General features: G+C 51.7%; 2 protein-coding genes and 2 long non-coding RNA genes across 4 annotated transcripts; 1 reads left to right on the forward strand and 3 right to left on the reverse strand.

Annotated features, from left to right (window-relative positions):
• The first annotated feature begins 3,371 nt into the window (after positions 1–3,371).
• On the forward strand, positions 3,372–9,716 carry LOC135812930 (uncharacterized). Its single transcript, XM_065326148.1, has one exon. It carries the CDS (start codon positions 3,372–3,374, stop codon positions 9,714–9,716), a length of 6,345 nt encoding a protein of 2,114 aa, XP_065182220.1.
• Positions 9,717–11,256: 1,540 nt separating this feature from the next.
• On the reverse strand, positions 11,257–11,997 carry LOC135812931 (uncharacterized protein K02A2.6-like). The gene has a single exon (XM_065326149.1). The coding sequence runs from the start codon at positions 11,995–11,997 to the stop codon at positions 11,257–11,259; it is 741 nt and encodes a 246-aa protein (XP_065182221.1).
• A 4,439-nt stretch (positions 11,998–16,436) lies between these two features.
• On the reverse strand, positions 16,437–18,998 carry LOC135811764 (uncharacterized). Its single transcript, XR_010552688.1, has 2 exons — positions 18,702–18,998; positions 16,437–17,111 (listed from the first exon to the last, which is right to left on the reverse strand). It is a non-coding gene; the product is annotated as an uncharacterized LOC135811764 (long non-coding RNA).
• Positions 18,999–20,543: 1,545 nt separating this feature from the next.
• On the reverse strand, positions 20,544–23,171 carry LOC135812588 (uncharacterized). Its single transcript, XR_010552859.1, has 4 exons — positions 22,593–23,171; positions 22,162–22,216; positions 21,967–22,070; positions 20,544–21,051 (listed from the first exon to the last, which is right to left on the reverse strand). It is a non-coding gene; the product is annotated as an uncharacterized LOC135812588 (long non-coding RNA).
• Between the last annotated feature and the right edge of the window lie 1,014 nt (positions 23,172–24,185).

A 24,185-nucleotide genomic window follows, 5' to 3' on the forward strand; every position in this document is an offset into this window, starting at 1 on the left:
GGGCATCCTCGGCGGTGTTTGCCGATGCAGCCGTAAACACCTCTCCAGAGAGCGGGGCTAGCTGAGGCTCGTCGGATTGCCACTGCGTGGCAGACCTCCGTGAGTAGCTCCCCTACCATGTCATGGACTTCGTTATGGCGGATTGTAGGGAAGCCACCCCGGGGGCAACACATGGCATGAGCAGTGGAGAACAGAACTCCGCAGGCACACTTCGTGGGGACATCGAGGAGAGGCCAGTCATACCGCAATGCAAGGCCGTCCCTGAACTCCTGCTTCGAGAGGTGGAACCCATGTTCCTTGAGAGGAAGAGCAGTGAGCCAGGAAGAGGGGCCTTTGCGGGACAGCTCATCCATACGACGGGCCAAGGGGCGGTCCGCAGCTTCTCGGAGAGCAGCGAAAGAGGCAGCACTAGCTTTCTTGGAGGACTTGGCAGCAGATGCTCTCTCACAGCGGGCTAGCTGATCCACAAAGTCGCAGGAATGATGCTGCCACTCTCGATCGTGCTGGTGGATGATCTCGTCAACCTGGCTGCTCATGATGACTTGGGAAGCCTGCAGTTGGGAGGTAGCGATTTCTTTGAGGTATGGCAAACCGATTCCACCGAGCCGGCAAGGTAGCCGTAAAAGAGAGAGGTCATCCGCCGTGAACGTGCGTTTCCCTGTCAGAGCCGGAAGGAAGTGCTCCGTGACCGTGTCATCCAGGCGCTGCAGCTGTTCAGCTGAGAATTCCAGTGTACGAAGGAGATATGTCCATCAACCACGCAATCCGTGTGTTAGGGCGGCATATGCCGCATGAGGTTCGGTAGTGGCAATCTCGGACAGTCGCATAAGCTCCTGCTGCCAGTCTTGTACTTTCCCAGCTGTATAGCCAGCGATGAAATCCGGTGTCCCTAGCGGCGGCACCCAGGTAGCGTGCTCCATCCGTGACCACTTCAATGCCAGTTCCTGCAAAGACACTGTGGGCCAGGTTGAGCTGGTCAGGCTAGACGAGGAGGAGAGTCTTCGAGGCGTTGACATGGCCGACGGTAACCGTAAGGTTTCCCGATCTCGTCCACATCATCCCACCAGCGTCGAAGGGCCCGTAGCTTGCCTGCACCACATGAATCATCGGCATACCACAATTGACGGATGTTGGCGTGGGTAGTGCGGAGGTGCCGTACGAACGGTAATGTAGCGAGGGCATAGAAAACCATCGACAGAGGGTCACCTTGTGTGGTACCCTCTGCAGGGGAAAGCTCACCACCGCCAGAAACGAAGAGGCGGGCATCATCTTGGTAGCAGTTCAGCAGTGTGGTAGCCAGGGAAGGACACAAGTGGCGAACATTGTGAAGAGCTGCTTGGTGGTTCAGGCAATTGAAGGCATTCTTTGCGTCAACTAGTAGGACTCCTTCAGTTGTGGCGTCCTCATACAAGCGCTTCATGGCGTGGACCGCTGCTTCTATCCCAGCTGGCAATCCAGAACACTTCTGGAGAAAACCACAGGCCTCCATTACATCGTCTGACGTTACTCGGAGAATGGATTTGGCTGGAATGCGACGGAGGACCTCAGACACCCCAATGGGCCTGACACCTGGGTTCTTGTCCAGGGCAATTAGACGACAGGCGGTGAAGGGGGTAAGAGAGTCTGGCGGCAAGGTTTGTGTTGCTAGCAAGCGGCCGAAGGACACCATCGCCGAGCAAAGGTTGTTGGAGGCCCCTTTGTACGCCGAGCACATACGTCGCCATGCTGACGAGTCAAGACCAGAGGGACCTGCCGAGCCTTTCGCCTACATGGCCACGGTTTTGACGAGGTCGGCAGTCAGGGAATCAAATCGGATTGGGTGGCACTGAGGCGCTGCTCCCGCTATCAGGATGTGCTCTGCTGCTGGAGTGCCGCAAGGATGCTTACTCTCCAGGGCTGCCCGCACGGTTGTGGTGGAGTCCTTGATGGTGATCGAGTCATTGATACCTAACACACCGGATGACTGCGTGGACTCAGCTTCAGATAGGGAACGCAGGGTATCGTGCACACGTCCCAGGGGCGTGCTCGGCCCCCCAACTAGGGGGGTGCACGGGAGCCGAGGGGAGCCCCCCTGGCAATTTTCTGCAATTTGTTTGCAACCTTTCTTGAATTTTAGAGCACATTTGCATACATTACAATTGCAATTACCCAGATTGAAATTTTTTGGGGGGGTGCACGTGCCCCCCGTGCCCATCGCCGAGCACGCGCCTGCGTCCTTCTGCCATGAGGGAACCAAAATGCCTTGCCTTGTCCTGCTCACCTCGTCGACGTGCTCCTCGGTGTGGCTCACGATGCCGTTGCAGGCAGCGTCCTTCCTCAACCAGAGCAGTGATATTACCATCTGCCCAGAGGGCCATCCGGCGCTGGAGGTGACTCGTGTTGTCCTTGGGCTTGGATCGACGATACGTTTGTTGTAGTAACCAGGGAGTAGTAAAATACATACTGTATCTTATACTTTACTACTCCCTGGGTAGTAACAGAGCTGGGAGCACGGCTAGGTTGTACAGAGCTGTTCTGTGGGTACCACTATCAGCAGACTGAACAAAGTCCTGGATCTGTTCGCACATCAATGTTACAAATCGCTTCCCGGCTGAGCCTGTTGGGAGCTTGAGCTTCTTCCAATGTACAACCTCAGAGTATACGTCCGAGACCGAGTGAGGAGTGGATGTTCACGAGGCTCTCCTTGACTATACATTAGATAGTGTGTCTGGACACGGACTATTGGATGCATTGTTCTGTGCATGTATGGTACTTTAGGTAACTGCAGGCTAGACGAGCCATACCGATTCTATGTGCATGCCCTACAGCATTATGGCGCTTTGCTGGTTTGTATTCATCCATTTTCACGGTACTTAGACATTTGAGGTAGACGTGTAGGCGCCTGTGATCGAATCCATGTGTTCAATGCATTCTAGGTTGCTAACATAACAAACCAGACCAGACACGGTATGGACTCATGATTGTATGTAGGTGTGAACAAGTTAGTTTCTGGCAATGTTGTGGTGTTTGGTTTCCGCCCAACATTGTCGATCTGCATGTTTGCACTAGCGTGCAGCTGAACCAACGCAGCCGAACCAACGTGCCTTGCAATGCTTTGCTAGGCTTTTCTTTCACTGTATCTTTTTGGTCACATATAATACCGTACACTTTTGCTTTTACTCACGAATAGCACGTTTGCGTTTTGGTTATATCGAAGAACCCAGTGTGTAGTTACGATCCATCACAGTTTCAATGTTTATGGACTAGCGTGGTGTAGTCCTGCGGAACATTAATGGTAGCAGAGGATGGTTGATCGCGTTTCGTAGAAGTTGATTACAGAGAGAACTGTAGTCATGAGCACGTCCGATACCGAAAATCGGAGCACTGCAGGCATGGAGGATGCGGAGCAGGAGGTGGCATCGCAAGCGTCTGGTACGTCACTTTCGGATAGTGAACCAGAGGCGGTCGCCCTGGACTCAGGCAAACTCAGAGCGCTGAAAGTGCAAGTGAAGTCGGACTTCACCAACGCGAGAAGGACCCTGATCGTCGATCTCCGTCGGGTCAGTTCCGGTGAGTTGTCATTTGATCAGGTAGCAAGCTCACCCGTGTTGACTGAGTGTTACGAACGAGCTGCATCCGTAATTGCCGAGCTCGTTAGTGTTTACACCACGGAGGATAACAATAGTCAGGCAGAGAAGATGTTGAGAGAACTTGAGAAGTTGCAAGAAGAATATGCAGAGGCATCGGCCATGATTGTTGAGTATGGCAGAGGCGCAGTAGAAGACCCTGTCCCTAGATCTAGGAGGCTGTATGCAGCACCTCACGATAGTTCGCATGACGAAAGGTCAATTCAGTTTCAAGATAGTAGATACGACGCACGCACACGTGGGGCTAGCCCGTATTTACCGTTACAGAGACGATCGCTGAACTCGCGTCAGCTTTCGCAGAGCCTGAGTGATTTATCCATTCCGGGACCCCGAGATGCCGTGAACGTAGCTGCCGCCATTCACGAGGAGCACCACGCACCAGTTCAGGGATGGCCGCAAGCTAGTGATGAAAGGCGAACGCCAACCGGCCTGAGCGCGGATGGGGGAGATCAAACGAAAGAAATCCAAATCTCCTCAGAGCACGAACAGCAGTCTCAGAGAGAAGTCCCGCAGGTCACGCAGACAGCAGTGGCAGCTCCGCCACCCGCCACGAGTTCGTGTGTCGTACCGCAAACCTCGTCAGTTGCAGGACTCGTGGTGGCGCCGACCGCCTCAAGTGCAACATCCGCTACGAAGACGCAAGCTCCGCGCCAACCACGCGGTGCAGCAGAAGTCACAACACGTGCGACCGCGAGCACTTCGTATAGTGCACAATCTAGCAGTGCAAGTCGGCCTGCCGCGGGCAGGCAGCATCAGGCAAGTCAGGGCATCGCAGCCCACGCATCGCAGGCATCGAAAGTGAGGTCGACGCATTCACAGCCTGCCACTCGGCAGCACTTGACCAGTGCAAGTGCATTTTCTATGCCAAGGATCTACCCTACCCCTAGTGCGAATCCTGCATCTGCTAGTGCAAGCTACATATACAGCAGTAGTAGTTATGGTGCTAACAGCTACAGTGCCATGCCAAGTATGCAATTCAGTAGTCCCAACCAGTATGGAACACAGCAACCTATGTGGACAGGCAACAACATCACGCAGCCTAGCTATGCAACCTATAGCAACGTCCCACAAATGGTCGCACAGACACCAAGCATGACAACTCGGCATGGTCTAGCCTTACCTGCTGCAGAGTCCACCACCATGCCACAACCGCAGAGTGCACTGACGGCACCTCACCAACCGGAACCATGGCGTCAGCTGAAGCAGATCGGCATTCCGACATTCAACGGCGACAAAAGAAAATTCGAGTCTTGGCGTGCGGCGTTCATGGCATGCATAGACGCATCTCCGGCAGCACCAGAGTACAAGCTACTGCAACTCAGGCAGTACCTAGTCGGCGACCCACTGGACTCCATCGATAGCTTAGGCTATTCCCCTGCTGCGTACGAGGCCGCCAAAGCGCTACTGGTCAGGAAGTATGGCGGAGAACGCAGGCGTGTCGCGATCCACGTAGAAGAAATCGAGCAGTTCGGTAAGGTTGGCTACAACAGAGCGTCCGAGTTCGAGAAATTCACGGAGCTCCTCGAGGTAGTAGTCATCAACCTGAAAGACAGCGGCCGGGCCGCAGAACTGGAGGCTGGTACGTTCTACCAGAAGCTCCTCCGTAAGTTCGACGAACGTGTGCTTGCACAGTACCATCGATGGCGGTATGATCGGCAAGTAGAAGAGTCCGTCGAAGCCCTGCTCGAATGGGCACGAGTAGAATCAGAGCTAATGATGATCTCGGCAGAAACGGTGAGCGGCGTAGCAGTAAAAACCACGCCCCAACAGCAGCAACCACCCCGAGATACCCGGTTCCAGAGGCGTAGTGCTCCGCCTAGTCGCAACCACGCATATCATGCTCAACAGAAGAGCGACGTCAACTGTGCAGTATGCAAAGGCGCACATCCCCTGTGGAAGTGTGCGGCATTTAAGGTCATGTCGGTCAATCAGCGTTGGCGGCTCGCCAAGCAGAGCAACGCGTGCTTCCGGTGCTTGGGCAGTGGCCATGCTGGCAAGGACTGCCCCCGTGATCGTGAGTGCCCGGTTAGTGGATGCATCAAACATCACCACCCGCTGCTCCATGGCAGCAATGTTACCGGCGGCGCACAGCCAACTCCGGAAGCTGAGAAGCCCGCACCCCAGACATCACTGGTCACGACTGTCACAGAGGGGGAGCCAGAAGCAGCGACACATGTGGCACAAGGGCGCCGGACGGACCGTGTAGCTCTACGGACAATCCCGGTGACACTGTGCAACGGTCAGCAGTCAGTGACTGTCAACGCTTTGCTGGACGATGCCAGCACTGTGACGTATGTGCACACTAGTATCGCCACTCGACTCGGTTTGAGTGGCAAACGCCAACGGACGACGGTCAGCACGCTCAATGGCAAACTGGAGACGTTCGAGACTATGCCAGTAGACATCGAGCTGAGGAGTGTTGATGGCAACTTGAAGCAGACGATCACGGCGTACACCACCGACAAATCCGTGACTGGCGACCTTCGCGCAGTCGACTGGCTAGAAGAGGCTAGTAACTACCCGCACCTGAGGGAGATTCCGTTCCCAGCGGTGGGAGAACACGACACTGTAGATATGCTGATCGGCAGTGACCAAGTCCAGCTGCACGTATCGACGCGTGACGTCATTGGTGAACCTGGGCAACCCGTCGCTAGGTTAACACCGCTCGGATGGACCTGCGTAGGGAAGCTCAGAGCACCCAACTCCAAGCAGACGCAGGGCCCACAGCCCAACCGTTCGTACTACGTCGGTGGAGACAAGTCAATTGCAGGAGTCGAGCAAGCCCTGCAACAGTTCTGGAAGGTCGACAGCTGTGGCGTCGAGACGGACAATGCGGCTCCAGGACCAACATCGGCAGACGAGGCCGCAGCGGTGAAATTAGTGGAAGACTCCACGCGGCTAGTAGACGGCCGGTATGAAGTATCGATACCATGGAACAGTCGTAAGGCGGAGTTAGTCAACAACGTTGATATGGCGACTAAGCGGCTGGAGTCAACACGTCGACGACTGCAACGTGAACCGCAAGTAGCCCGAGCATACGCCAGAGTGATCCAAGATTACCTCGAGAAAGGATATATCACCGACGTCACTGACGAAGCGCCTACCGACCAATGCTGGTATCTGCCACACTTCGCCATTGTGCGGCCACAGAAGACGACAACTAAGGTCCGGATTGTGTTTGACGCAGCCGCCTCCTACCACGGCATCTCACTTAACGACGCCATCCACGCCGGCCCGAAGTTGCAGCGAGACCTTTGCGATGTTCTCACCCGGTTCCGAAGAAAGCCCATCGCCGTTGCCTGCGACGTAGCAGAGATGTATCTGCAAGTTTCAATACGCCCCGAGGACAGGCCGTACCACCGCTTTTTGTGGCAGGACCCGGCCTCCGATGGTCCGGTCAAGAAGTACCAGTTCAACCGCTTAGTCTTCGGTGTAAACGCGTCGCCATTCTTGGCTCAGTATGTCGCCCGCCAAGTCGCGGACGCAAGCGTCGATACCCACCGATCAGCAGCAGAGGCCATCCTGGACAGTACGTACATGGACGATACGATGGACAGTACTGCCACGGTCGCCGACGGTACCAAGCTCCATGACGACCTAATGGAGCTGTGGGGGAAGGCAAGCATGCGACCGAGAAAGTGGTTATCCAACTCGACTGCGTTGCTGAGTACGATCCCAGAAGAAGAACGCGCAGCGGATGTCGACCTGACGGTGGGAGACCTACCATCGGTAAAAACGCTCGGAGTGACATGGTCTGCCCTCGATGACGAGTTCACGTTCCGCGTGCAGCAACCGGATCTGCCCAAGCGTATCACAAAGCGCTACCTCTTGCAGCGGACAGCAGCCGTATTCGACCCACTCGGCTTCATATCGCCGTTCGTCGTTCGAGGCAAGATGCTGATGCAGGAATGCTGGATGAGTGGCGTCGACTGGGACGAGCAACTTCCCGACGCGATAGTTGATAAAGCCCAGCAATGGTTCCAAGAGTTGAGCGAGCTCAGCAACGTCCGAGTCCCGCGTCAATTTGAAGCATCGACCGGCAAGCTCGAGCTGCATGCATTCTGCGATGCGTCCAGCGAAGCCTATGGAGTTGTTCTGTATGCGAGAAGTGTGCGCGAAGATGGAACAGCGGAGTGCAGATTCCTCGTGTCGAAGAGTCGTGTCGCGCCCACCGCCGCTACCAGCATTCCCCGGCTCGAGCTCATGGCGGCAGTTCTCGGCCATCAGGTTGCCACTCGAATGAGTAAAGTGCTCGACGTGCCACTTAGTACTGTCACCTTCTGGAGCGATAGCACGACGGTCCTCCACTGGATTCGTAGCTACAGTCGGCGGTTCAAACCATTCGTCGCGAATCGCGTCAGCTACATCCAGCAGCGTACCGCACCGCGACAGTGGCGCTACGTCCCTACGGGACAGAACCCAGCTGACCTGGCATCACGAGGAGCTTGCGTCAACGACCTGGTCAACGCAGACCTATGGTGGCAAGGACCGGCGTTTTTGAGCAACGGCTCAACCTGGCCAGCCACGGAGCTAAAGGATACTTCGGGGTTGAGCGACGACCCGGAAGTTCGCAAGGCAGCTGTGCAGGCGTCTGAGAGCGCATTCGTGACGCAGCAGATCACCGTCGTGCAACCAAGCCGCTACTCCAACTGGACGAGACTTGTGAGAGTTCAGGCATGGATCAACCGGTTCGTCAATAACTGCAGACAAGGGGACCGCGTCAGCGGAGAGCTAAACATCCAAGAGTTGGAAGCGGCGGAACTTGCCATCATCTACGGAGCGCAGCAGGATGCATTTGGTGACGACATCAGCGCACTGAAGAAGGGGAAGACTCTGCCAGCAGCATCGCGGTTAGCAAAGATGTGTCCGCGACTGGATGAGGATGGCCTACTACGTTGTGACGGCCGCACCCGCCTAGCTGACTGGCTCCCGTACAGCACGCGCTTCCCGATCATTCTACCCCGGAAACATGAAGTTACGTCGCTAATCGTGAAGCACCACCACGAGCTGCGACAGCATGGTGGCACGAACGAGACGCTCGCGGCATTGACAGAACGGTTCTGGCTGGAGTCTGCCCGAAAGGAGATACGCCAGTGGGAAGCTGAATGCATGGTGTGCCGACGTCGCAAAGCCAGGACGGCAGAGCAAGTTATGGCGCCGTTGCCGAAGGTCCGGCTCGCTACACCGTTGAGAGCCTTCGCTAGAGCCTCGGTAGACTATGGCGGCCCATACTTAACGAAACAAGGGCGAGGACGCAGCCAAGCCAAACGTTACCTCTGCGTTTTCACCTGCCTGCTAACCCGAGCCGTACACCTCGAGATGAGCTACGGCCTCGACGCCAGCTCGTTTCTTAACGCGTTCTCAAGGATGGTCGCGCGCCGTGGAAAACCGCTGGAGATCATTTCAGATAATGGGACGAATTTCGTGGCAGCCGATCGTGAGCTGAGGGAACTGGTGGAGGCTCTGGATAACGACGCAGTTTTCAAGTCCCTGGCCAACCGTGGGGTGGCTTGGAAATTCAACCCGCCGCTAGCCCCGCATTTCGGCGGAGTCCACGAAGTAATGGTTAAGGCGGCGAAACGCGCCCTCAAGGCAGTTCTCGGCAATGCTGACCTGACGGATGAGATGCTGGCAACTGCGCTCACGAACGCCGAAAGCCTTATGAACAGCAGACCGCTCACGTACCAGTCGGCCAGCCCTGACGACAGCTCGCCGCTAACGCCGAACCACTTTCTGACGGGTCAGATGGGCGGTCAGTTCGCCCCAGAAAGCGTAGACACCACAGGTTTCCACCCCAACCAGCGATGGCGGCAAGTTCAAGACGTGGTGAAGCAGTTCTGGCGGCGCTGGCTCAAGGAGTGGGTGCCGACTCTCAACGCGAGACGGAAGTGGCTAAAAGAACGGAGAGACGTGGCGGCAGGAGACATCGTCTTGGTATTGCAACCGGATGCACCACGTGGGCACTGGCCACTCGGACGCGTCATGGAGACCAAGCCGGGCCCAGATGGTCACGTGCGTGTTGTGGAGGTGCAAGTCGGCGGGAAGCGAATCACCCGTCCCATCACCAAGATCTGCCCGCTAGATGCATAGAGAAGATGGCAGCTAGATCTGTACGTATTCAGTTATGGTGGTAACACAAGTAAGACAGAAGCAGTAGTTCAATAGATGCAGCATACATTGCAGGCATATCACATAAGCACCACAGTGTTATCATTTTTATGTTTACCACATCGTTTTGCCACGCAGTGATTAGACCGATAGAGGTACAACACATGCAATTGTAAGCTAGGTAGTAGTGGAATACGCTGCGAGGTAACTCATCGCGTATTCGAGGGGGAGGATGTTCACGAGGCTCTCCTTGACTATACATTAGATAGTGTGTCTGGACACGGACTATTGGATGCATTGTTCTGTGCATGTATGGTACTTTAGGTAACTGCAGGCTAGACGAGCCATACCGATTCTATGTGCATGCCCTACAGCATTATGGCGCTTTGCTGGTTTGTATTCATCCATTTTCACGGTACTTAGACATTTGAGGTAGACGTGTAGGCGCCTGTGATCGAATCCATGTGTTCAATGCATTCTAGGTTGCTAACATAACAAACCAGACCAGACACGGTATGGACTCATGATTGTATGTAGGTGTGAACAAGTTAGTTTCTGGCAATGTTGTGGTGTTTGGTTTCCGCCCAACATTGTCGATCTGCATGTTTGCACTAGCGTGCAGCTGAACCAACGCAGCCGAACCAACGTGCCTTGCAATGCTTTGCTAGGCTTTTCTTTCACTGTATCTTTTTGGTCACATATAATACCGTACACTTTTGCTTTTACTCACGAATAGCACGTTTGCGTTTTGGTTATATCGAAGAACCCAGTGTGTAGTTACGATCCATCACAGTTTCAATGTTTATGGACTAGCGTGGTGTAGTCCTGCGGAACAGTGGTGTTCGCCTCACTTGTTACATGCAACCCAGGCACTACACAAGACCAAGACACACTTGTCAGATAGGGAAAACTCAAGACTTGTATATCACTCGTTCAGAGCAAGACAAGACAACAAAACAACGGGCATGCGCATATGCATGCAGGCAACGTAAGTAATAAGATAACAACTTATGACGCGTTTGTACAACGCTTGCTCAGATATCACATCCCTCCACCATCAGATGGAAACGACCAGAATAACAGAAATACATAGACTGTGTCGTGGCAGCAAATAATCTGATAAGACGAACTACAGATCAAGACGGACAGGAGCCTTTACAGAACGAGAAGAACTGCGCATAGACACGACAGGACTAGAACCACTAGACTGGTTAGAAGTAGATTCAGGAACAGATAAATCAGCATTCTCACGGATCTCATCATGTACAATTGAGCCAGGCAGTGACATAGACTCATTCGGCGGAACACTAGGTAGAGCAGTTGAAGACGGTAGAGCTGTGGTAGAAGGTAAAGCTCTGGAATATGGAAGCCGTGGTGCTGACGTAGCAGTTGAAGCATCTTGCACCGACTCAGCAGGAAGGCGTTTCTTCAGGTGGTCAGAGTGACGCTTCCAGACTCTGTTATCAACAAGACGAACCGTGAATGTTAGAGGACCAAGCTGTTCTTCCACGATGCCAGCTATCTACTTCGGTGAGGAGTTGAAATTCATTGCCCAGACGGCATCACCACAATAAAACTGGTATGCATTTGCACCACCACGATCATGGGCAGTGCACTGTTTGTCCAAGACTTTCTTGCCGCTGTCCGGGAACACGAGATCCAGACGTGAGCGGGGACGATGTTCCTTCCAAAGTAGCTCAAACGGAGAACGACCCGTTGTTGACTGCGGCGTCATTCTGTATTGGAACAGGAACCTAGCAAGGCGGGTTTCCAAATCAGGGCCAGACATCTTGGCCAAGCCAGACTTCACCGTCTGTACTGCGCGCTCGGCTAAGCCATTACTAGACGGATGATATGGTGAAACGAGAGTATGACGTATGCCATTAGATGAGCAAAACTCACGAAATTCACTACTTGCAAAAGCAGGGCCATTGTCAGAAACAATATTATAAGGTAAGCCAAGCAGAGCAAAGGTCTGCTCCAGCTTGCGAATTGCGACAGCAGCAGATGAGCCAGAGCAAACATGTGCTTCAATAAATTTACTATGACTATCGACAATAATGAAGAGCACCTTACCAGCGATGGGTCCAGCAAAGTCAACATGGACACGTAACCAAGGCTTACCAGGCCATTCCCATGGGTGGACTTGCTGGCGATGCGGCGACTTGGTGACGGTCTGGCACTGCGTGCAACCACGGACGGTCTGTTCGATTTCTGCATCGAGAGACGGCCACCAGACATAGCTGCGTGCCAGGGCTTTCATTCTAGCGATACCGGGATGACCGGCGTGCAACTCGTCCAGCAATGGTGCACGAACCAGTGAAGGAATAACTACCCTGGAACCAATTAGGATGCAGTTATTCAAGACAGACAGCTCACTAGGACGACGGGAATATGGCTCTAATCCCTCTGGAATGTCTTGGGGCCCAGCCCTCAGACACGAACTTGTATACTAATGCCAGGGACGGATCTTTGCTCGTCCAGCGAGCAACCGATGCAGACGTAACCGGTGTAGTGTTCAAGACGGATAGCGATAGTACAGCCTCGGCTGGCTGCGGCGGTTCCGGTACCAGCGCCGGATTGGGGAGGCGACTCAACCCATCAGCGCAACCGTTCTGTTTCCCAGGCTTGTACTCCAGAACAAATTCATAATTGGCTAGTTTGAGTGCCCATTGCTGAATACGACCACTAGACTGAACAGGAATGGGTCTATCAGGATCAAACAATCCCAGCAGTGGCTTATGATCTGTTTGTAGTGTAAAGTTGCGACCGAAGATGTACTTGTGGAACTTGGAGACGCCAAATACCATTGCCAAAGCCTCAGGATCAAGCTGCGAGTAATTCTTCTCACAAGACGACAGCGTTCTAGATGCAAAGGCTACTGGCCGATCAGACCCATCTGGCAGAACATGCGACAGAACTGCGCCAACACCATACGGGGAAGCGTCACAGGACACGACAATAGGTAAACTAGGATCATAATGAATACGTATCGGCTCAGAAAGCAGCAGAGTCTTGCCTGTATCAAACGCTTTCTGGTGACTATCAGACCAACACCACGACTTTGATGATAACAATTCATACAATGGAGCTAACACTGAGCTTAGATTCTCGATGAACTTGTGGTAATAGTTTATGAGTCCCAGAAAGCTTCTCAGTTCAGGGACATTCTTGGGCTGTGGGGCCTTCACAAGGTCATCCACTTTCTCAGCCGACGGCCTAATGCCGACTGAACCAATAACATGGCCCAGGAACTCAATAGACTGCTGAGCCACGAGACACTTCTCACGATTCAACCTGAGACCCGCGGACGCTAGACGATCCAGGACCAGCCTCAGATTCTCATCATGCTCCGCACGAGTCTTTCCAGAAACAACAATGTCGTCGAGATACACTACGACAAAGGACAGACCTGCTAACAATTGTTCCATCGTGCGCTGAAATATTGCCGGGGCCGCCGACACGCCAAAGGGTAGGCGGTTGTAGACGAACAATCCTTTGGAGGTGTTGATTGTCGTCAGCAGCTTAGACTCGTCGTCGAGCAACAGTTGTTGATAGCATGTTTCAGGTCAAGCTTGGAGAAGAATGCGCCTTGCGATAACTTCTGATACAAGTCGTCGATGTTGGGCAAGGGGTACTTGTCTACTCTTGCCGACTGGTTGATAGTACATTTATAATCGCCACAGATTCGTATGCTACCGTTCCGCTTGAGAACGGGTACGATTGGAGCTGCCCACTCCGAATACTGGACAGGACTAATGATGCCAGCTTCCTCCAGTCGACTCAGCTCTTTTTCCACTGCTGCTTGTAACGCATAAGGAACAGAGCGTGCCTTCAGGAACCGGGGTCTGGCGCTGTCTGCCACGGACAATTTGACTTTTCCATGTTGCCAGGTGCCCATGCTACGTTGGAAGAGCTGCGGGAACTCTGACAATATCGAGTGCTCGCGTGACACGTTGAACACGAAGTTCCAATTCAACCTCAGCAGTTGCAACGCGTCGCGACCCAGGAGATTTGGTCCGTTTCCTTGGACAACGACGATCGACAATTCTGCTGATTTACGAGAAGCATGGGTCGCAGAAGCACTAAAGCGACCGACGACATTCAGAATTCCGCCGGAGTAAGTACGCAGCTTCGGCAGATCACTTGTGTCGAGCGACACTGAAATTGACCTTGGATGCCAGCCGATGAAATTCGTTTTCAGACATCACCGTCACGGCTGCACCCGTGTCGATTTCAAACACGACTGGCTGTTTACATAACTGGAGGGTACAACAGTACGGGTCCACGCGGTCCTTGTCACTCTGCGTGCGGTACAACGAATAGTACTTGTCCAGGCCGCTGCTGTACGGACTTGCAGTTGTAGGACCGGATGCAACACTCGCACCAGTACCAGCACTTGCACTATGACTTGGAGCAAGAGCAGGGTCGACTGGCGACGTAACGTTCCATGTACTTCTTGAGACTGGCCAACCATGTGTACACTGCCACCAGTGCTGGACTGCTGTGAACGGCAAACTTTGGCCAAGTGGTTTGGCTTCCTACACTTCCGGCACGACTTGCCCCAAGCTGGGCATGACTCGCGCTTCTCGTGCCACTGGTCTCCACATCCACCGCATTTACGTGACTGGCCACGCGATGACTGCACAAATCCACCCCGTCCAGCTTGCCTGTGACTCTGGTCTCGGTGGTGCACGGCATTGACAAGCATACTACTACTCCCGGTATAACCGGTACCAGACGAAGTAGAAGTGGTTGAGGACATTCCTTCCGACTGGGACTGGGCGTCCTCCCAAATTCTGCACATTTCCAACGCTCGTGGCAGAGTCAGGGCTGGTTCTGACAGGAGCTTCTTCTTCAGCTCACTGCTGTCGACTGTGGCTACGATCTGGTCACGTATAGCTTCCGCAGTTTGTCCTTCATTCTCGAAAGAACGAAGCCGAGCTTGCTGCCGAAGCTTGGTGCAGTACTGCACTGTGGACTCTCCCTGCCGGCGAGTGAGCTGACGGAAGACGTGCCTCTCATACGTAGGGTTTGCAGGAGCACCGAAATGAGCTTGCAAGGTGCGCTTGCACTTGAGGAACTCATTGTCATTCTGTGTTCTCTGATCTGGTGGAAGGCTGTCATCTGGGTCGGATAGGTCCTCGAATAAATCCTGAACTTCTAGACCCGCGAAGTGCAAGAGCAGTGCTTTTTAACGCTTCTTGTTCGTAATGTCCTTTCCCGTCAGATAATAGTCAAAGGCTCGAACCCATTTTGTCCACCTCAGAGCCACTTGAGATGGGGGTCCGGACGTGTCGAATGGTGGAAGACGGTCACGATCTCCCTCCATCGCGCAGGACGTTGTCTTCGTCGCCAAATTGTTACATGCAACCCAGGCACTACACAAGACCAAGACACACTTGTCAGATAGGGAAAACTCAAGACTTGTATATCACTCGTTCAGAGCAAGACAAGACAACAAAACAACGGGCATGCGCATATGCATGCAGGCAACGTAAGTAATAAGATAACAACTTATGACGCGTTTGTACAACGCTTGCTCAGATATCACATCACTCAAGTGGGCAGAGTGCACAGATTGACTTGTGGGTTCCATAGGCTGTGAGTCGCTCCTGGTTTCTTGTGACTGAGAGGGGAAGCCCACTGCTAGCGCTGGGAGCTGTGCGGCTTGTTCGTTGCCGTTGCGGATGTTGGTGTTCAAGGTGCTTTCAGCAGGCCGGCTGTCAGAGTCCCGAGTACAGTAAGATCGGGCGCCGAAGAACACCTCGCCGAAGAACACCCAGGCTGGAAAACCGGCAAAATTTAAGAACAGTCCAGGCTAGAATTATCAGATTTAAGAACACTTTTAAAAATTTGCACGTAGATCTACATTGTACATGTATGGGAGGTGAGTACATGTCATGTACACGTGTAAACAGTAACTGCTACATGTACAGTCATTCCCATTTACGACACCCACTAGTTTAGAAGTACACTACATTGCACTACATGTACATTATCTATATAAAACCGCTCTGTGAGCGGTTCTGAAAAACCTTTACTGGTACTGCCCCGTCGTAAAAATAAGAAATTAGAACTGGTCCATTGTCCTCCCAAATGCGAACTGATCCACCTAAATCGCGAATGACGGGACCCGAACGCACCAGTAGCACGAGGTCGGGAGGGCACAGGACAGCAATTATCATAGGGTAACACCACCTACCGCTAGTACAGTACATGGCCTTTGGTCCGGACCAACGTCCCCATCTGCATCCACAGGTAGGAACCTCGTGCTACTGGTGCGTTCGGGTCCCGTCATTCGCGATTTAGGTGGATCAGTTCGCATTTGGGAGGACAATGGACCAGTTCTAATTTCTTATTTTTACGACGGGGCAGTACCAGTAAAGGTTTTTCAGAACCGCTCACAGAGCGGTTTTATATAGATAATTTCAGTTCTTTTTCCGTTCCCTCCCCACCCCAACCCCGAAGATAAACATGATGACCACCCGCGATGTGCTGTATGTAGCCATGAGACTGCAATAAAACACTGATACATACCAGCCCTCCCCGCCTCGCTACCCCGCACACAGATACACAAACATGCGTATGCACACGGCACACACACGTGGCCACGCACACATACGCACATGCACACGGCACACACACGTGGCCACGCACACATACGCACATGCGCACGACACAAACAGGAAATTCTTCATATATAATGCCATGCAAAGCAGTGGCCACCGTACTTGAGGAAGTCAGTTGTGAAACAAAAATAATTCAACTACAGCGTGTAGACAAGCTGACGGCCAAAGCACAACATAGCAAACATGACATTTGCCCAAGGATTGCAGTTTGCAGACCACGCCATGGAAGCAGCGAATACAGAATGTAATATCATACAAAGTGACAAGAAAGGAAGTGGCCATCATACACCAGAAACTTGCAGAAAGTCACACATCCAACAGATAGAGAAGTGAACAGCAATCTGATACAGCCCAGACAGGACAAAGCTGACCTGATACTCGTCCCAGGATCGCAAGTGGCAAATCCTTTTCAATGCATAACATGCACGTGTACGTTAGACGCATGGACAACATCTGACCGTGTCGCCAGCATACAATGTCATCACATGTTTACCCCACAAGTTACACACATGCACAGTAGAAGCACAATGAAAGCAATGGAAAAGTACGATGTGGTTGCTGAAGCATCTTCACACTTCAAATTCAGACTTCAATGTGGTCGTCACGGGATGATATACCTGCAAGATACAAGTGATGAAGAAAGAAAGCAGAAGGAATGAAAGCAATGGAAAAGTACGATGTGGTTGCTGAAGCATCTTCACACTTCAAATTCAGACTTCAATGTGGTCGTCACGGGATGATATACCTGCAAGATACAAGTGATGAAGAAAGAAAGCAGAAGGTCGTGAGGTAGGCTATGAGTAGTCCTTTCCCAAAGATGCCATAGTTTTTCGCAACTTATGCTTTTCGCAACCGTGCCAAAACAAGTGCTAGTTGCTGAAATCGCATCCATATTTTCAGAAAAAGCTCAAAAGTTGCCAACATCGCAACTCAAAATTGGAGAGTTCTTGTGCAAAACCTACAAAACAGGGAGCAGAAATAGCAGAAATGCAGCGATGCTGCGACAGCAAACTCGTACACCCCTTCCTGCTGTGAACCACCATTTTACACAGTGCCAGTAGCCTGTTGCATGTATCCTACATGTACATGTACATCATTACAGTGCACGGAAAAGGGAATGCACATAATTATCGTAACTACCGTTGATCTACTGTTTCTCAGAAATGAGCCTGAAGGCAGGCGAGAAATGAGCGAGCACGAGTATGTATTTGTCCAACAATGCAACATGTAGTCGGTGACTTGACCTTTCGACCCCATGCCATGGGGCCAATTGCGCCAAGGTTGCGGAGAAATTGCGAAATAGTTCCGAAAAATGAAGAAAGTTGTGAAAGTTGCGATTTCTTCCTAAACACCGAAAAGTTCCGAAAAAAGTGGCGAGCATCTTTGGGAAAGGGCTAGCTATGAGACACCACAAACGGGTCACCTACATGTATGTTCAGGGCTAGTGCACTCACACGCAGAATTGTCATAATCGAGCATTTCCCAAACTGAGAAGTGCAATGAAATCCACTTGCATGCACAGGAGCAATTTTGCAATATTATGATGCGCAATTCGACACGATCTGCGATGCTGCGTGCGATGTGCCCTGCTGTCATGATGGTGACAGTCACCGCGGTATGTTTTGTCAACGTCGCCCTTGCACTCTTCTGTCAAGTCCAAAGTGCTCACATACTTGGCAATGTCTTTGCAGTGATTAACTTTTATCCTAGTTATGTCACGGGTAACTTTAATGAAGTACCCGCAGGCCGTGTCGATCCGCACATCGTCCACTCTCTCATATACTTGGCCTGCTTTGTCTGTGTATCCATTTCATGTGCGATCCACAAAATCGACTAGACAGTGGGTGCAATACGCTCTCTATCTGAAGACGTTCTTCTGGCGACATCTCGCCATGTACTTGGCCTGCTTTGCCTGTGTATCCATTTTCATGTGCGATCAACAAAATCTCAATGCACTACAGAGACTAGACAGTGGGTGCAATACGCTCTCTATCTGAAGACGTGAACCATTAAATTTGTTGGAAAAGTTATACGTACACCTGAAACGTAATGAAGTACAGGAATAGAGAGAGTGACTACAATACGCTCTCGACCTGATATAGTGATAACGTGTTAGAAGGTAACAGGTCTACAGTCCCACCGTACCCTTCCGACACGACTGTAGACCATTAAATTTTTTTGAGAAGTTATACGTACACCTTAAACGTAATGAAGTACAGGAATAGAGAGAGTGACTACAATACGCTCTCGACCTGATAACGTGAGTACAAGACACTCTCCACCTGATAACGTGTTAGTAGAAGGTAACTTGCAACATATCAACGGGTTGCCTTACCGTGGTCTAGAGGAAACGTCTTCGCAGCAATATTTTCCCTCCAGCGCATTCAGTCGCCGACGCGACATCGTTTACTGGGCCGTTCCAGTTGCGGAAGACATTCGATTCATCGGGCCAATTCAGCAACAGGGCCGTGGACACACAGGGGGCAGAGGAGAGACATTGTTAGTGGACAAGAAAATAATATGCAGTGGCAAGTGGCGAGTGCCGCACGGATGTCAAGTTGTCATGCACAATTCAGCTACTACTTACGGTCCAGCTAGTCCTGCCATTGCTCGCTCGTCCTGGTTCCTCCTCGTTCGTCTTCGAAGCTTCCTGCACGTCTGCTCTTCTCCTTCCCCACCGTTGGCTTTGCGGTACGGGGGTGCCGGAAGGAATTCCCACCATGTATCCATGTACATGAAGTCCCACCATGTCTCCATGTACATGTCCACGGCCACGTCAGCAGCTTGTATAGTACCGGAAGGAGTTCCCACGATGTCTCCAAAGGCCTAGAGCGGACGTCTTTGCAGCAATTCTTTTCACCCTGCACATTCACTCCGCCGACACGACATCGTCGACAGCGTTTACGGGGCCGTCCCAGGTGCAAAAGGTCCACGTCAGCAGTTCTCAACTATTTCGCGTACGGGATAGTCGCCGCGACAGCGTTTAAGGGGTCGTTCCAGGTGCAAAAGGCATCCATCAATGGCACTTTGCAGTACGGGGTACGGAAAGGGGCCTCCTCGTTCGACTTCGTCGACTTCTGCATGCAGTTCTCCTTCCCGTCGACCGAAAGGGGTCTCCTCGCAGTTGTCCTTGCCGTCAGGTCCACGTCATGCAGTTCTCAACTATTTCGCGTACGGGATAGTCGTCTTTGTCGTACGCGGCATCGGCGTTTACCGAGTGGCATTGCAATATTGGCACAAAGCAGACCGTTGACGGGGTCACGTGTCAAAAAAGTATCAACAAGGTGTCGACTACGTGTCGACCACGTGTATAGCGGTACACTCAGCGGTACACTAATTCTCGTGCCATTCTCGTGTCACAAAACTGGAACATCGAGTACCAGTATGGAAAGGCTTCAGACAGGAAGCCTTTCCAATGTACATTACCCATATAAAAACCGCTCTGTGAGCGGTTCTGAAAAACCTCTACTGGTGCAGCCCCGTCGTAAAAGTAAGAAATTAGAACTGGCGCATTGTCCTCCCAAATGTGAACTGATCCACCTAAATCGCGATTGACGGGACCCGAACGCACCAGTAGCACGAGGTTCCTACCTGTGGATGCAGCTGGGGACGCTGGTCCATAGCCAAAGCCAAAGCGGCAAAGGTGGGCTTCGGGGTGTTGTATGGTAACTTGATCAGCGCCGACGCCGGCTGTGATCCTGTGCCCTCCCGACCTCGTGCTACTGGTGCGTTTGGGTCCCGTCAATCGCGATTTAGGTGGATCAGTTCACATTTGGGAGGACAATGCGCCAGTTCTAATTTCTTACTTTTACGACGGGGCTGCACCAGTAGAGGTTTTTCAGAACCGCTCACAGAGCGGTTTTTATATGGGTAATTTCAGTTCTTTTTCTGTTCCCTCCCCACCCCACCCCAGCTCCGAAGATAAACATGGTGAGCACGCGCGCGATGCACTGTATGTAGCCATGCAACTGCAGTAGCACACTGAAACATTCCAGCCCTCCCCACCTTGCTACCCCGCACACAGACACCTTGTGACAAACACGCACATGCACATGGCACACACACACATGGGCACGCACACACATACATACATACACACACACAACCCAAACAGGAAATTCTTGATGAACATTGTATAATGCCATGGAAAGCAGTGGCCACCATACTTAAGGAAGTCAGTTGTGAAACAAAAATAATTCAACTACAATGTGTAGGTAAGCTGGCGGCCAAAGCACAACATTGCAAACCGTGATGATATTTGCCTAAGGATTGCAGTTTGCAGACCACACCATGGAAGCAGTGAATACAGAATTATGGTAATGTCATTTAAAGACAAGCAAAGAAGTGGCCACCATACACCAGAAACTTGCAGAAAGTCACATATCCAACAGATAGAGAAGTGAACAGCATCTGGTACAGCACACACAAAACCAAGCTGACCTGATACTCGTCCGAAGATCGTAAGTGGCAGATCCTTTTCAACGATAGCATGCAGGTGTACGTTACACGCATTGACAAAATCTGACTGTGTCACCGGCATACATTGTCATCACATGCATACCCCACAAGTTACACACATGCACAGTAGAAGCACAATAAAAGCAATGGAAAAATATGAAGGGGTTGCTGAAGCATCTTCACACTTCAATTTCAGACTTCGATGTGGTCGTCACGGGGTGATATACCTGCAAGATACAAGTGATACAGAAAGAAAGCATAAGGTCGTGAGGTAGGCTATGAGACACCACAAATGGGTCACCTACATGTATGTTAAGGGCTGGTGTACACACACACGCAGAATTATCATAATCGAGAATTTCCCAAACTACAGAAGAGCAATGAAATCCATTTGCATGCACAGGAGAAATTTTGCAGTATGATGCGCAGCTCGGGAATACACCTGTTGGCAATGGATTACCTTCCCATTGGAATTCCCATTCACGTGGGATTCACAGAAGCAATTTGGCAGTGTGCTGCGTAATGCGACACGACCTGCGATTCTGCGTGCGATGCAAACTCGCACAAAATACCATTCACAGAATCACGACAAGACGTCAGCGATGCAACAGCGCCTTGCTGACGTGCCTCAAGTCAAAGCTCAATGAGAATGCGTTTGTCGGTTACAACTGGTACAAATGTACAAGCAATTTCTGAAAATGCTCCTGTGAATCGTGCTTTAAGCAGTGCAGGAATGTCCCTCCTCCGCTCCCCCCCCCCCCCTCCACACCCTCAGGGAACTTGACAAGGAAGGGTGGTCTTCGCGGTCCCCAACATCTATTTGCAGTTTCTGGTCTCCACTATGTCTTTTCAATGGGGATTTGTACGTACCATAAAAGCAAGCCTAAAAAATGAACAGCACATTTGCCGTCCCCCCACTGGGGAGGATGCATTCCACAGCTATCCTGACAAGATATTCCGAGAAGCGGTGCTGAGTGCAATGCATTGTGAAACTGAAAAAGCTGACCAAGCCTCGGCATATAACGTCTAAACTTCAATTGTAGTTCGCCAGCTGACTACTTTCAAACTCCATGTAGGTTGGAGTACAGCTGGCTTAGAAGTTGACAACAACGGCGCACGCACATAAGCAATGGCCACCTTACCTGTACTGTAGCAGTACTTCCGAGTTCCCGTGTGGGAGTGCCCACACTGTGTGTGCAATAGCAGCCTCATCGGACCAGTTCAATGCGACGCGGACAGTCCGACACTGAGGAGGACATTGAAGAAGTCAGAGACAGGAAGAATGGTTGATTTACAATTCAACTAGCAAGGCTGCACACCCACGAGGTTCCACTCACCATTGTACCGTCCTTCTTGGAATGCAGAAATAACGCTTCCTCTCGAGAACGCAGCCTGTGACAGAGAAAAAGGAAGGAGCATCGCCATCGGCATTGGTCCTCTGCTATCACCGATTGCCGAGTTGCACAGTTCACTCTAACAAGACTGAGGATGCTCAAGAACTCCCCATCCATACCATTATTGGAGTAAGAGGAAAGGTCAGATTGCCTAGTTCCTAGGGCCTAGTATTCCTGGATGCCAGGATGTGCTGCCCCCCCCCCCCCCCCCCCCCCCCCGCCCCTCCCTTCTACTGCCTGGAAAGGGCAACATATGTGACAGCGTTCACCAGTACAGTCGGAGGAGAACATGGGAGAAGGCAAAAAAGGGCAACACACATGAATCCCTTATAAACAAGCAGTGGCAACTCTAGTACCAGCAATGTTGGACTTACATCCCAGCCATTGCCGCCGGATTCAGCGGCTTCTTCTTCTTCGTCTCCCATCTTGGAAGCACTCCTTCCCGTAAGTTCAGTCCTGGGATCGGGAGTACAGTCGGAGGAGGACGTCGGAAAAGGCAAAAAGGCAACACACATGATTCCCTTATAAGCAAGCAGTGGCAACTCTGGCACCAGCAATGTTGGACTTACATCCCAGCCATTGCCGCCGGATTCCCACGCTTCCTCTTCGTCGTCTTCCAGTTCCCAGGTTCCATCTTGCAAATACTCCTTCTCGTAAGTAAGTGCAGTCCTGGCCTGGGTGGATGCGCAGTACATTGACGATGGCGGAGATGGAGCAGGTCAGGGAGCCCTATAGGGGTCCCGAGAGCAGATTGTGGCCAAATTCGGGACGAGGCCGGACGCCAGTCAGTATGAAGTAGCGAATTGCGGACCGCCACGTAGATTGGGGTCGCGGGGTCATAATCCATGGGCACTACTCGTACGTTGCTCCAAAAAAGGGCACTGCACTGTTCCACAGTTGCTGTTAGCGGTCGCCAAAGGCACTTGGTAGGCCGGTAACTGGGTCACGTGTCAACAAAGTGTCAACAACGTGTCAACAACGTGTCGACCACGTGTCTTTAGCGGTACACTAATTTTGGTGTCCCCAAACTGAAAACATCGAGCACCAGTATGGAAAGGCTTTAGACAGAAAGCCTTTCCAATGTACATGACAAACGTCATGACGTCACACAACTCGCCGCGCGCGTGTGAATAAGAATGGTTTGGCTAGAATCAAAAATTTAAGAACTTTCCTAGGCTGCGCTCGAGCCCCTGCGTTCTTCGGCGCCCGATCTTACTGTAGTTGCTATTGTTCAAGGTTGAAGTTCTCTCTCGTGGCTCAGTATGATGTCAACGCCGTGACGGCACTCCGTGATCAGTGCGTTGATGCTCTGGGCAGTTGCGGAAGCGGCTGTCGAAAGCTCTTCGCGCTGAGTCTGTACATGCGTACATGACAGAAGGAAGTTTTTTTACTACACAACCTATGCAAATTGATGAAATGGGTTTCATGAGGTGTCTGGAACTGTTTTCCATACACTTCCGTAGGAATAATCCAAATTTCAAGCCGATTGGCCAATTTTCGGGGCGAACGCGGCTTCCGCTGTAGTTTACGGTTAAAGGAGTTGCGTTTTGATATAAAGTATATTTTTCGCAGTAAAAGAGTATTTATTTGTAGAGCTTGTGTTGATACAGATTCCTAGGTTCAAAGTTCAAACCCCAAGATGGGCAGTTAGTTACATTTTTCTCTCCTTGCGTATTTTGTATCTGCATGTTATTACCCTTTCCGTGAGTCGCTCGTGAGTAATGTATGAGTCGTGTATGGCTAAACCCGTATTTCCCCACTTTACCCGTATGACTGTCTGTTGTGAACTGTGATTGGCTGCTAGTATTATTGTTCTAGAATATTCCAGAGCTGTGAACTGTGATTGGTTAATTATGCCGCAGTAATGTTTCTAGAATTTCGTCGGCGACCGGTTTTTGTAGATTGCTGATTGGTTAATGACCTAAAACATGGCTGCCGCTCGCCGTGTGTTTTGTCTTCTTGCATTG

The sequence above is a fragment of the Sycon ciliatum genome, chromosome 3, assembly GCF_964019385.1.
Source record: "Sycon ciliatum chromosome 3, ocSycCili1.1, whole genome shotgun sequence".
NCBI classification, from domain to species: domain Eukaryota; kingdom Metazoa; phylum Porifera; class Calcarea; order Leucosolenida; family Sycettidae; genus Sycon; species Sycon ciliatum.

Excerpts from the sequence above, each read along its gene's own strand:
- LOC135812930 (XM_065326148.1), top strand. The coding sequence starts at position 3,372 with ATGGAGGATGCGGAGCAGGAGGTGGCATCGCAAGCGTCTGGTACGTCA.
- LOC135812931 (XM_065326149.1), bottom strand. The coding sequence starts at position 11,997 with ATGAAAGCCCTGGCACGCAGCTATGTCTGGTGGCCGTCTCTCGATGCA.